The sequence below is a fragment of the Phocoena sinus genome, chromosome 1, assembly GCF_008692025.1.
Source record: "Phocoena sinus isolate mPhoSin1 chromosome 1, mPhoSin1.pri, whole genome shotgun sequence".
Lineage (NCBI taxonomy): Eukaryota > Metazoa > Chordata > Mammalia > Artiodactyla > Phocoenidae > Phocoena > Phocoena sinus.
Genome location: NC_045763.1, coordinates 9,658,681 through 9,673,090, shown reverse-complemented (window position 1 = coordinate 9,673,090; position 14,410 = coordinate 9,658,681). Strand labels below are relative to the sequence as shown.

General features: G+C 42.4%; 1 protein-coding gene across 11 annotated transcripts in view; it reads right to left on the bottom strand.

The window, feature by feature from the left end:
• The window catches only part of VPS13D (vacuolar protein sorting 13 homolog D), a 245,762-nt gene that overhangs the window by 146,114 nt on the left and 85,238 nt on the right, over positions 1-14,410 (bottom strand). For 10 of the 11 annotated variants that reach the window (XR_004347228.1, XR_004347280.1, XM_032608838.1 and 7 more), the window contains 5 exons: positions 12,584-12,724; positions 10,068-10,190; positions 3,691-3,796; positions 2,495-2,647; positions 533-668 (listed from right to left, as the gene is read on the bottom strand). Coding sequence is in view for 9 of the 11 variants with exons in the window: in XM_032608838.1 (XP_032464729.1) it covers positions 533-668; positions 2,495-2,647; positions 3,691-3,796; positions 10,068-10,190; positions 12,584-12,724 (659 nt within the window). In the remaining 2 variants the exon portion in view is untranslated. The remainder of the gene's footprint in view (positions 1-532; positions 669-2,494; positions 2,648-3,690; positions 3,797-10,067; positions 10,191-12,583; positions 12,725-14,410) is intronic. The other variant, XM_032610363.1, reaches the window with a different exon arrangement.

The following is a 14,410-nucleotide window of genomic DNA, read 5'->3' as shown; positions in this document are numbered from 1 at the left end:
CAACCCCTAGAACTATAGGCTGGGGTAAAATCAGGGCAAGGGTGTGTGAGAGGATGCATGACCAGAAAATAAACAACAGTGGACATCGATCTTCATGCCGGAGAGGAGAATTTGGAGACACGGAGCTAGAAGGATCAAGGAGCAGCATTATAAAAGCGTAAAGAAGACAGTGTATAAAGGAAGCATAACAGTATGTGAAATAAAGCCAACATGTTTGGCAAACTCGCAAATTGCCGGTTGGCCCGGGTGAGTATAAAATGGATCTACACAGGTTGGATAATATGTGTCCGTGTCAATCTTAGATCTTGTTTCTCTACTAAAACTAACCATTGGCTGGCTTATCTACATAGTGATTACCAATGCCTATGACTGACCCAAATAATCTTGGGTATTCCTCCTGGGCTAGGAAAAATGAAGAACAAGAAAATGTCACTAGAGCAAGGCTACTACAGGCCTGTCTGATGGTCTGGCTTTAAGGGGGTGTGGCTAGGGCACAATCCTGCCACTGAACACGCTTTCCACAGCCGCGCACCGTAGAGGAAGAGGAATTCTTATCTGGCGCAGCGTATCGGAAAAAGGTGCCGACTTTGTCCACTGACACTGGGCTCACTTGCTCCCAGCCGTTCACTCTCACTTGCAGTTGATGGATCCGGAGGTCATGGGTGTGTCTGTCAGGCAGAACACAGAAAAAGACATTAAGCACAATCCTAGCCAGGGAAGAGAAGCAGAAGCAGAGCCTGAAATCAGATTTACTATATAATGACATAAAGACCCAGTTGTCTAAATAAACCTTTCGGTGATTACCTAATGCAAGGGAAATCAAGAGGATATTTTAGCTGAGTCTCACACTTAAAACAAAGCTGCAAGATCTATAAAGCCTGAGCAAGAGTGGCATCTGCCCTCCCTTTATACAAACCACGTGAATCCTGTGAACTAGCTCAGTCAGGTCTGTCCCCCACCGACCCCTACCTCAAACTTTATGAAATGACATCAGCTACAAGTGGTTCAGTGGGGTAGCAGAAATGCTGTGCTAGCAATTTAATCACACAACCATACTCTTGGAAATGCCTAAAATGACATTTTCTCCTTGGTTCTTTTGTGGAATCGCCTGCTTCTCTCAGAACCACACTCAGTCGTTGGGCTTTGGTCCTACAAGACTACAGACACGGTAACGAGAGACGGAGCCGGCAGAGTTTCCAGGCTGAAGTGCACAGCTGAAACTGCAGCAGAAGGCAGTGGGCAGGACAGGAGGAACAGGAGGAAACTGCACATTTAATTCTATTTTTAGATTTTGCCTAATTCAAGCCAGAAGCCTGAAATAGGGAAGTGGATTTGAGGCTGACAGGAAGGAAAGTGGGGAGGGAGGTAGGGCGTGGGGGACAGAATGCCAAAGGGGAAAACACCAGAGAAGGCATTTATTTCGATGAATTCAAGCAGGCAGGTGGGACTTGAAATGGGTTACAAAACATAGAAACTAAAACAGAAATGACAAAAAGGCCAAACCCCTTCTGATACAACAGAGGCAGTGCTTATTAAGAAATACAGTGAACAGTTCTATAATTTAGCTTCTCCAGGAACCTTGTAGAACAGAAAAATGCTCACCACTCATCCCTGGAAATTCTAATGTGGCTTCCAGGTACATGTGCCCAGCACAGTGATTTTTTTTTTTAAACTATTTTTTTGCTGAAAATCACTGGAGGCCCCCAAGTTCAGAACTCGTGCCACTAGGGAGTAATGTGCGCCGATGCAGAGCTATACAGAAGGAAGAAGTATTTGAGGAGCAGGTTTCCACACAAAGAATTAGAGCACCATGAACGCATGTGACCACAGAAGGCTGAAGCCAATCTCTTAAATTTGAGATAATGAGGCTCAAACACTAAAATCTTAACCTATTCGTTATCCACTGGACAGCCCTTCCACTTAAAAATGTGTGCATATAAAAGAACATTCTACTACATATTTTATGATCTCTCGGTAACTAGACACAACGTTTTCACATTTATTCTCGTCCTCTGGCTGGCGATTTTGAGTGCATCAGTGAGCAGTCTCCCTAGGTGAGTTATTCTCTCCTCCTTAGAATCAGAGTATCTTATCATTATTGGCTCTGCTTCCTGAAACCATCTGCCTGCTAAAAGTGTTGTGGCATATGTGTATCTTAAAACTGAAATCAACATGCTCTGATAACCTTTTAATAATACCATGTCACCACTCCATCATGCAATGAACTGGAGGGTTATGATCTGTCTAGGCTTCAACCGAATTAGTTACAAGGAACACACCAGTTATCACCTCACATGTCAAATAAAGGGATGATTAATGGAAAGAAGTGTATTTCCAAGATGGTCATTATATTTTTTAAAAGGAAACACTGATTTCCTAAATACCTTTTAAAAATAAAACATTAAAGGCATTAACAAAGGAAAGTGGAAAGGCAAAACACTAGAGACAATTATTTTTTTCTTTTTTTTGAGGCAAAGAGTAAACCATGCTTTACCTGTGCCTTAGCTTTCCTCTTGCTTCAAATTCAAAGGGAATCTCTTCACCCGTGAGGACTTCCCGCCACTCGCTAACATTGTGAGCATCGTCAAGAAATGTTCCATTCCCTTCTGGAACCACCCCTGGACTCCCGCTGTGAGACAGTGCAGCCCTGGAACGAAATCAGACAATACCAGCTAGTCCCCCTTTCTCTCCACCTCCCTCTCACACAGCTCAGGGCTGGAAGCAGAAACCCTCCTAGAACGCAACTCACAGACATAACGCCGCATAACCTGGCTGTAAAAGAGGACCTAAAAGGTCAGTAACTCAAGTTATCTTCATGATCGATCAAAACTTCATGACCGAAACTTTAGAAACAGCTAAAAGCTATCACTGCACAGTCACCTGCCACCAGCAGCAGAGTCTGGTACACCGAGGGTGATGTAAACTAGTCATGACTTTTAACAGTAGTATTTAAGTGACTATCTAGAATTTAACAGACCTGAATTGTTTTTAAAAAACAAAGATGTCTCCTCTAGAGCATTCTCATACGTGGTGGAGGTGGGAGAAGTATGGTCTCAAATCAGCTGATTCTGTTACTCATTTCATACACTTTATTACCTAAACTGGAAAGATCAGACTGCATTTGGCAAGTTGAGCCAAGGTCTAAGCAGGCAGAAAGTTGTAAGAGAACGTTCTCACTTGGCTTAGGTAGACTCTCATTTGTTCTCCTAACTCCACCCAGTTCCATCTGGACTCAAGTGCGTTTCAGGTTTGGAAGATAATTCGGGGTGGGGGGGAGGGGATATGAGAGGTGTTTTCAAGCCCTTGTAGAAGAAAGATGGGCAAAACATTTGGCTTAATAACCATATACAGCTTGTTTTAAAAGGGGGAGTAGAATGGGGGCCGACGAGAAAGGGTGGAATGACTTTTGCTTCACATCCTTAATTTGCTCAACTTTTACTTTAAAAACAAATGGATACCAGGATCAAGATCACAATTTGGATACTTCAGACTCAAGACCTGCTTCTCTGACTACAGACTCTACACAGAACCAGAACCTCCAACGTAGACCTCAGCAAAACAGCAAGCTATTGATTCAAATACAATCAATCCCAAGAGCCTCAGGGAGGCCCCACCTTACTCTGCTGGGCTGGTACACAGGAGCCTTTGGTGGCAGAGATGGCTCTAGGTGACAGATTCAGTGCTCCTTACCTGGTGGGCGTGGTAGTCAGGGTGGCAAACCACAAAGTGCAGCCCGTGTGATTCCTCAGAGCAAAAGGGACGAATGGCTGCCGGCGCTTTGGGGCCTTCATCTCTGCTGTGAGCAAACAGAAGGCCATCAGCATGTGCCCTGGCCCGTGCGGCAGACACCCTCCCCATACCTGGAGACAGTGCCCAAAATTGCCTCTGTGCAAAGGAGCTGAAGGTGGAGAGGAAAAAAAGGAATCACCACAGGTGTGTTGACAGGCCAAGTGGGATGTCTCCAAGTATTCTGCCGCCTGCTACGAGATGACTCGGTCCCCCCGACAACTGACTGTGATGTGTCACGACTCTCACCCCACAATTCTCCCACAACTCTTATGGGCCTTATCTCAGAAAAGGGCATCAGACCTAATACGGCTGGCATCAGGAAAGAAAGAGAAATGGATCCCCACTACTCCCAAGAAATACAGTCTAAATGGACAACCTAAATTGTGGCAAGACAGATCGTGTGTACTTGTATCACTCTGTCCAGAACACTGGTACTTTAAGGAAGCCTCCTTTTATGTGAGAGTTACACGTGAGTCACATTATGCCTATTGTAACAAAATGGAAACATTCTTTCCTATTCTCTTATATGAAGAGTTGTGGGTTTTCCTCCCTGGAAGATCAAAAATATACTGCCCCAAAGCTATTTAAATAAAATTTTTAGCTCATTTTTTTTTTACACAGGTATCACCACCATCTGCTATCAGGCGGGGACTACGGAGACTACAAGAGGAGCGCAAAATATGATTTCCTTCACAAAACAGCTTCTCATCAGGGAAACTAGAAAGAAACACTGATCAATACAAGACTGTAAGTAATCAAATTCTAGGGAGAGTGTGACCTGACTCTAAACACTGCAAGCAGTCAGAGGGGAGGCAGAGGAAGGCTCTCCGGTGCCCGGGCTGCCCAGGGGGCTGCCCGGGGACCCGCCCGCCGCAGAGGCCCCCGGCTCCTTCCAGGGTCTGCATTTCCTCTACTGGCCACACAAAGAAAGAGGGAGGTGGCAGCAGGAACCACAAAGGAAGCAGCAACCCAGTGCCGGGAGCCTCCTGGCTGATGTGCTCAACACCACCACATGCCCCACCAACAAAAAAGGGCGAGGCCCAGTCTCACTGTGTGTCTGGCTTTAAAGCATAAAGACTGCCCGAGAAAGACCGGGACCCAGATGGTCTGCAGCTGTGGAGAAAATGACATCTAGAGGTGACTGCAATCTCCAACTGAGAACACTATAGCAAAATTCAATTCGTCTTCCAGGACCGCATGTTTCCTGCCAGTGAAATGAAGAAGGCAAATTGCACCAGGGCCTGCCTCTCCCACTTCTCGAGAACAGCACAGGGCAATATCATAAGTCAGCGTCATGTCTTTTAAAAAGTAATGACATTTTTGTTTTCCCTTTGTAGCTTCTAAAGTTTTCAGAAGTTAGTGCTCTGAACACTGCACAACAAGCCACTTCAGGTTAAGGCGAGTTCTGTCTTGGTAAGAACAACAGCTCAGGGGTGTCTAAGTGAATGAGTAGTCTCCAGCGTGTTCCCACAATTTTGTGGTTAGCTTTTACAGACACCCCAGATACATATAAAGATAATTTCTGCCTAGAATATGCCCATTTCTCACCTCAATGGCCTCACTTAGTTTCCAAGGTTTGCTTTAAAAAAAAAAAAATTAGTGTTCATCAAGTTGAAAATTAAGGAGTAGCTGTGAGGCTGCGGACAAGAGCAGAGGGGGAGTAAAAAATTTAAGAGCTGTCAGCAGGGTAAACAGTGCTGCTCACTGTGGCACCCTGAAAGGCACTTCCCTCTCCCTAAGCAAGAGCTGCTCTGCTTTATTACAGGAGATAAAGGGCCCAGGAGGAAAAGAAGCCAGATGTGCTTTCATATCCCACTGTGAGCCAGGCTCAAAGTTTCCATTTGCAAATTAGATTTAAAAAGAACAGGTGGCACACGGCTTTGATCACATCGTAACACAGAATAAAGTGCTAGGAATCCATAGAAAGATATTCACGAGTGTATTGCTTTGGGATTAAGTAGCCTGGGTAGGCACACGGCTAAGGTCCCCAAGCTTCTTGTGTGGATTACACATACCAGCAGAGACCTCAGCAACCTGCCTCTCTGAGGATAAAAATACACGGAGTGCTCACAAATCCAAACTCAACACCAGGGGACAGATCTGACATCTTCCACACCAGGGTCCAAATCAACTGTGTACTTGCCTTGGGCACAGCACCAGAGAACAAAATCCCCAAGTCTGGACTTCCCTGGTGGCGCAGTGGCTAAGAATCCACCTGCCAACGCAGGGGACGTGGGTTCGAGCCCTGGTCCGGGAAGATCCCACATGCCACGGAGCAACTAAGCCCGTGTGCCACAACTGCTGAGCCTGTGAGCCACAACTACTGAGCCCGCATGCCACAACTACTGAAGCCCCTGCGCCTAGAGCCCGTGCTCTGCAACAAGAGAAGCCACTGCAGTGAGAAGCCCGCGCACTGCAACAAAGAGTAGCCCCTGCTCGCCGCAACTAGAGAAAAGCCCACACACAACAACGAAGACCCAATATAGTCAAAAATAAATTAATTAATTAATAATTTTTAAAACAACTTTAAAAAAAAAGAACTCCCCAAGTCCACCAAAGAGAACAGTATTCCCTGGTGGCCTCAGAAAACCTCCTCTAGTGACCAGACCTAATTGGTTCATAGGCTGAAAGAACACCAAGCTCCTCATGTCCAAGTTCAGCTTAAATGGCTCCACCTGAGGAAACGTCTGCCCCTGCGGATTTGCTCCCCAGGGCAATGTGGCCATTATAAACAGTGCGGGTTCTTACACTATGTAGGCAGCTCAGCCTATCAGAAAGGACCTGGCTTGTAAATCATGAGAAATAGATTAAAGTCCCAGGTCCGCTACTAGCCAGTCATGTGAATGGAGGCAAGTTACTTAGTTTCTCTGAGCTCCTGTCCCCGTGCTAAAAAGGAATGATGCTTTGCTTAGCCTGAAAGATGAAATAACAGATACAGAAAACCTGAGAAGTATAAATCCATGGATCTTGGGCCTCGTGAGCCCTCCTCCCCACGAACACCCATCCTGGTAAAACCTTTCAGAAAAAAACCATACTACTACCCCCACACATTAATATCCTTGTTCTGAACTCCTAGTAGAGGAAGCTCAAAAGGCCCTTTTTACAAAATAGACCATGACCCAGGATCTGGTGGTGTTAGCCAAGCATAAGCATAAATCATTCAAATTAAACTGCACTCCTTCAAACAAATGAAGAACTGAACATCTTGGGATTCTAATTCCTTGATGTTTATGATGTTTTCCTCTCGTATTTACTTACCAGTCAAGGAACCTTAAAGGATCAGAGATACAAACAAAGAACATTCTCTTTTCTACCTCCTAAGAACCTCAATTCATTTCTAAAGAAAAGATTTGTGTCTAAGCAATTATTTACCAGAAATTTTTTTCTTAGCTCTATTCCTGATCTTTATAGCTCCTATTCCACAAGCCCCTTGCATTACCATAAGAATAACATTCACTGAGTATTCTATAAATAAAGACTTGTAGCACTGCTTGATGGAGGATGGTTTTCTTCCATTCATTTGCTTTTCAGTGTGAGACATCACCTCTAACTGACACTGGATGCTTCTGCATCATTCACTGGGGAGTTGATTCCATTTCCACTAAGGGTTAAAGCAGATGGAAGAGACAGAATGAGAATCAGCACATCACTTCCTTCTGATATAAGATGCCACTTCGTCCATTAGCTGGAAATGATCTCTCCTGTTACTAAAGCGAAGTATTCACAAGTGGGTATACCCCCATTCAGGTCCCATATTCACAGAAAATCGATGTACAAGGCAGTTCTTAAAACAGGAAAATAAAGCAAGCCCTCGCTTGGCTATACTGTACCTCTAGCATAGATCTGGTGCTCTAGGTTAGTCAGACTGGCTGTACTCCTAGTTCTAAGGTAGACAAGGGGGAGGCCTGGTAGACAGGAGAGACAACGTTAGAGCATGAGAATCAATATAGTGAAAAAGAAGACATCTCCAAAACATAAGCGCAAATAGAGTACATTACAAAAATAGCAAGCATCATGCACTTACAGGCTCATTCCTTTAGTGACTACTAAGAGCTAAGGAGGTACTTGACAAGGTGAGCAAGACAGTTTTATGCTGGCTTTTAATGTGGAGGCTGTGCTAACAGAGCATGCTCCTTTTTTTTCTCAATCGGGGAAAGAAAATGTACTCACAGTCACTTGAACAGAATGACAAGCCTTTTGAGGATTTTTAATTTAAAGCATATATGTTCTCACATGGCATAGAAAAGTTACCAAGAGCAATCAGTACAGATTTTAGTGGGAGTCGCTCCATTCCAACTGGAAAAGGCAGTAGCAGTAGAATGCTAATCCCCCACGGGTCTCAAAAATTCAAGGGAAGGAATCAGTCTGTGTTCCAAGTTTCAACGATCTCTTCTAAGAAGTTATCTCATGGTATTATTTATATTATACATTAAACATGGAAGCTTTTAGAATTTTTTTTTTTTTGGTATTTCCACAAAATGTCCTTGAATACAAAACTAATGAACTAATAATTAAGGTGCCACACCATCCAGGTGTACTTGCAGGATCTCAGCCCTTCCTGAACAAAGCCAATAATTATGTCAAAAATGAGGCCATTATTTTCTTTCCCCTGCTAAAGGAACAGTAAGAAATCAGCAGCTCCCTTAGGCTGAATTTCATATTAAGAACCTCTAAGTCAAGGGCTCATTTTGAAGCTGGCCTGAATAAAATACACAAATTTGGGGGGAATGTGACTAAATATTCTTAAATAAGAGCTGAAGGTTTGTGGTCAGTTCAACAAGATTCAAACCTCCTGACTTTCAAAACGAATGCCCAACAATTATTTTAGTAAGCCTAGTGAGAGAATACAATCCCATCTGCTGTTCTACCATCCAAGAATTCTTAATAAGTAAAGAGGTTTGGAAATTTAGGTATGTTCGTGTATGCCTAATAAAAAAGATATATTACACCTTTATAAGCCTAAGTAACCATAAAGATGTGTAAGTAAATAAAAATCCAGATTTAATTTAGCAGGCATTTAACATAGATAAGGTAGCTTATTAACTATAAAAAAAGAGGAGATGTTAAAATAAAGAGGGAGGGGAGCGGTGGGAGAGGGACAAAAGAAAACTCCTTCATCAGAATCCTGAAGATTCGGCCTTCCTAGTGTTTGCACTGAGTCTGGATTTAAGATCCCTCTGCATGAATAATGTTTTTAGAAACACATTCTCTAGGACACATTACAAAGATTATTCAGAGTCTTCTGGGTAGACTACGTTACATTCTCTTGCCACACAAATTGGGAAGGTTAGAGGAGGAGCCAGAATTGAAGCTGATGATATCTGAAAAGCCCTGGCTCCTAAGCAATGGCCTTGAGACTCAGAAGCAACAGCCTGGGAATACAGAGAGCAAGCAGAGCTGACGTGTCCTTGTCCCTCCTCCGAGAAGTACAAGGCAGATAGAAAGTCCATTTATACACCCTGAGGAGAGACGAACCAAATACTTCGTACACTAAGAAAATCCATCTTCCCATGACACGTTTGCAGACCAGATGGAACAGTTAAGTATTCATGAACTATGTGAAGTCCAGCCAAAACTCCCCAAAGAAACCACACTGAAAGAACTGGGGCTGAGTTGAATTTGGATGACAATGGCTTGTGGAACAACTAAGGACCACGCAGTTGGCCATCACAATCTCCCCAGCTCTGAGGAAATCAGAGCTCCATGGCGAAGCATTAAATAAGGAAAGAAAACATCGTTAACAGAGAACACACTGACTCCTCTTTCTTCAAGAGGCTGGGTATTCAATTCTCTTCTACTTTATAATACAGGCCCCCCTTTAAACACTTGCTTCCACGTGGGAGCCGGCCCTCCCTCTCTTCAAGAATATATCCAACCTGTCTGTCTCTAGATTTAGAAAACTGAAAAGATGTTCTTAAAGATCCAGATCAAAAGTCCCATCAATTAAAATGTTCTGATGAGTAAAACACAAACTGACCAATGGCCACTCCTGATGCATCTCCAGGTGCCCCAGTTCACGTGCCACATGACCAGAACTTAGGAATTGCATACTGCAGGTCCTTCCTCTCCCACAATGGTGAAACTAGAGCTCATATTAAGAGTTCAGCGTTTTGTGCCAGAAAAAATGTCCCTTCCAAAGACTAAAACAGAACTACAGGAGACAGAATTTCCTGTAGGTTTTTCCATAGAAAATGATGGTTCTATTTGAATTTCTCAATTAAACATGGCTCTGTAGGTCAAAGGTGATTTAGTCAAACATTTGTAGAGAAAAATCTTACTTTGTCCAAAGCATGGAGGATCCACTGAAGAGCCCATCCAGTCTTCCGATGTGGTTGAATCTATTTCCTTGTCCTGTTTACAGTAATCTGCCATCCACGATTCCTTGGTACTTATATATTGGTCTAGAAAAAAGTCCCCAAAGATAATTAAGAACAGAAGTAGAAAGGATTGGGGTGTTCAAGTCAGATGACTTCAATTCAGCAAAACAAGCTTTTATCGAATGTCTGACTAAATGCTAGGCACCACACTAGATTCTGAGAAAGCTGGTCCCCTGAAGAACCTCATACTCCACTGGAAGAAATTAACATTAACAAAACAATCATCATCACAAAATTATATCACAATGTGAAAGGAGCTAAAACAAAGATACAAATAAAATGCTATGGGAGCGCAGAACATGGGAAGATTTACTCTGCTTTGGCAGAAGTGGAAGGATACACACCAAAGCACATGGCAATCTTCAGAGAGGTAAGGACCTTTGTTCAGGGTCTTGAAGAATAGGTAGGGTTACCAATAGGATTAGGGATACAGGGACATTCCAGACAGAGAGAACAGCATATGCAAAGACTTCAAGACATGAAAGTACATGGCACATCTAGGGAACACTGAATACTTTGGTGTGACTTGGTACAACATACTGGGGTACAGGGACATAGCAAAGAAGTCTAGAAAAGAGAACAACTTGCTTTGTGAAGAGCATGACATGCCATGCTAAGGGGCAGGGTTTGGAGACAGAAAGACCAGTAGGAGGCTATTTAAAAAACCACCAAACTCAGGAGGCTGAAATCCAGCTGACAACTGTCCAGGAGTGGTTTTACTTTTTTGAGAGGAGAATTATAACGGGAAGAGCAAAATAATTACACACCACACTTGGATAAAGACCTTTTATACTAATTAAAGCACTACACTTTTTATTTATTTTTTAAATTAATTTTTATTGGAGTATAGTTGCTTTACAATGTTGTGTTACTTTCTTCTGTACAGCAAAGTGAATCCGCTATACGTATACACACATCTCCTCTTTTTGGGGATTTCCTTCCCACTCAGCCATAAAAAGGAATGAAATTGGGTCATTTACAGAGTACTACACTTTTTAAAACAAGAATGATTAGTTTCTGTTTTTCAGCTCCAATATTCAGCTACAGAAATGATATTTATTTAAACACTAAGAGGTCACAGCAATGTTTCTGGGTTTCAGCACAGTTTTAGGAATAAGGAATTAAAGGTTAAAAAAAGAACAGTTTTACCACTGACAAGAATGCTTTTTGGAAGATATTTTTAATTAGATACTCATCAGAAATATCAATAGAACTCTTGTGAGGTTAGCTCTCGTTTACTGTAGCTTTTCAAAGAAGAGTCCCAAACTTTATCTAAACTTCCAGATGAACAGATTATATAAGAAATCACATGGGGACCAAAATAATATGGAAGAATCATGAGATCAATTTACTATTACGTTGGTGAAATTAATGAAATAACAGTGGTTTTAAAATCTGGGGATCAATAAACTTACAGTCCCATTTCACTATACATTCTCTCCATCCTAGTCGGACATGGAATAAGCCGATGAATATCCTATGAGCCTCAACCCTACACATACACTGAAGAAAGCTCATAGATTTTCAATATAGTATGCCCTCCCTATCTGTGGGTTTTGCAGCGGATACAGAGGGCCAACTGCATTCATTGTACTAGGCCATTTTATTACAAGGGACTTGAGCATCTACAGATTTGGGTGGGGGGTGGGTGAGGGGTACGGGGTATGGTACTGGAACCAATCCCTTTGAATACTGAGGCACAACTGTAGTATGTGTTAGCTATCACTCAGAGATAACTACCGTGTTACAAAAAATCAGATCCTGTAGATCAGTAACTCAAAGAGTCGAGTGTAGTTTCCATAGTGTAAGTAGGCACTACCTGACTGTATGATAATGTTACTCTTCTTTTGATATAAAGACAAGTATAGAGACAAGATTCTGACACACTACATCGAATCCAGGAATGTACATTTCAGTGCTGTCAAAGAAACTTTCAGAACACACACCATCAGCTTGGCAACCCTTTAACTCAGTGATTTTCAGAGTTAGGTCAACATGCTACTTGATGGGAAACAGCACAAGCAACCTACCCTGCTACAGACAATCAAAATTGTACCTTTTAAGAATTATTCTGTGAATAGTCTGAGAGAAATGAATCTAAACTCACTTCTAGGACATTTAATAAGTCCCAGTGACCAAGCATCATGGGGAGAAAGTTCGTCATGGACATGAATGTTTCCCATGTAGTCTAAGCTCTTGCTTGATCACTGAGAGGATTAATATGGGATGCCACCTCCAGAGCTATGGGTTGAGAAGCATTATGAGGCCAGGTTAGGGTTTATCAGGAAAGCAGCCATGATGAGTAAACTGTCTGGTATGGGCCCAAGTATTTGCTAAACCAGGATTAAACAGTCTTCCAGACAAGGGACTTAACGCACAGAAAAGTAACAATGTTCTAAAGACAGCTTTCCACTCACCAATTAGTACAGAGGTGATATTGATATCCAAACGGTGTTTGGCCTTGACTTCCAGCTTCAGCCGAGGAGGATGGAGACGACTAGCTGCCTGTTGTTGCCAGGATACAGAGCACGGCCAGGGCTCAATAAATGGCTCCCAGCCTAAAAGAACACAGGAGATAAGACATCTGCTCAGCAGATATCAAGAGTTTACAGGGGAACACCATTCACAAATGCTCAGCAAGGACATACTATAGCTAATAGCTTTCTATTTCCAACTTGATTTTGCAATGGAAACACTATCTTTAGCTGCAGGTCACCTTACAAATGTCTGTGCTGTCTCAAGGACATGAGTACAAGAGCACACATGCACCCCAACCATGGTCTCCCAGAGGTGGGAGGAAGGAAGGCAGGGGGTATGTGCCCTCTTCTATTTAAGAGCAGGCAGGACCTGTTTTTGATATATTCAAGTAGAAAAAAGTGTCTCAGACTCAGGTTGGAAAAAAAGTGTCAGCAGCTGAGGTAACTATTAAATTTGATTACCCTGCTTACATCAAGAACCCATTGGCTGAATAAATAGGTATACTTGAAATTCATTAACTTAAATTTTTCCCAATTTTTATTTTAAAACGTGTCATATGTACAAGAGTTATATATAAACAACATATATGTATGGTTTAAAGAATAAGATTACTGCAAACACTCACGTACTCACTATTCAGCTTAACAGAAAATTTTATGTGCCTTTGAAGCCCCTGAGTTCCACTCCCCACCAAACCTCTTCCACCCAACTCCAAGTAACCATTAGCTTGAATTTTTAATCATTTCCTTGCTCTTTATACTTTTACCACCTAGGTATACATTTCTTAAGAATACATAGTTTGTCCTGTTAGGGATCTTCACATAAACCGAATCCAACAGTGTGTATTCTTTTTTTCTTTTTTTTTTCATTTATTTATTTATTTGGCTGCGTCGGGTCCTAGTTGCAGCACGCGGGATCTTTGTTGCGTTGCCCCACAGCATGTGGGATCTTAGTTCCCCGACTAGGGATCGAACCTGCATCCCCTGCACTGGAAGGGGGATTCTTAACCACTGGACCACCAGGGAAGTCCCTGTGTGTATTCTTTTGTAAGTTTCTATTTTTGCTCAATAGCATTCTTTGAGATTCACTCACACTGACGCCATGTAGCTGTGGTACATTATCTTCACCACTGAACTGTAATCCACTTATGACCGTACCACAGTTTATTTATCTATTCTACTGCTAGGAGACATTTCACTTGATTCCAGTTCTGCCGCTATTAGGAAGACCACTCTGGAAGCAGTCTTGTACTTGTTTCCTAGTACTCATAGACAGGAGATTCTCTAGGGTACAGGTCTAGAAGAAGTATATTGAAGGATTGCTGAGTATGCTTCTAAGTCATGTGAAACTGTTTTCCAAAGTGGCTGTCCCAATTTACAATTCTGACAGCAGGAAGTAAGAGTTCTAGGGCTCATATCTTCACCATACTTAGTAGTGTCACACTTCCTTTTTGCCAGTCCATTGGGTGAGAAAAATGGTATCTCACTGTAGTTTTAATGACAACTTTTCAAGGCCAGTTAATTTTTAACAGTTTTCTAAATACACTCCATCGGCCATAGATGAGGTGATTTACCAATACATATCCAATCTAACATGTAGCATAATGTCGGTACATTCATCTCCTCACACCATTTAGCACTAGTGACCTGAATGTGTTCATGCAACTTTAAAAGTAAGCAATATTTGCTCTGGGAAAATAAGTGATTCTCAAAAAAATAGCTACCATATGCCCTGTAAAACTTTCTCTTAACTAGCAAGGCTTGGGC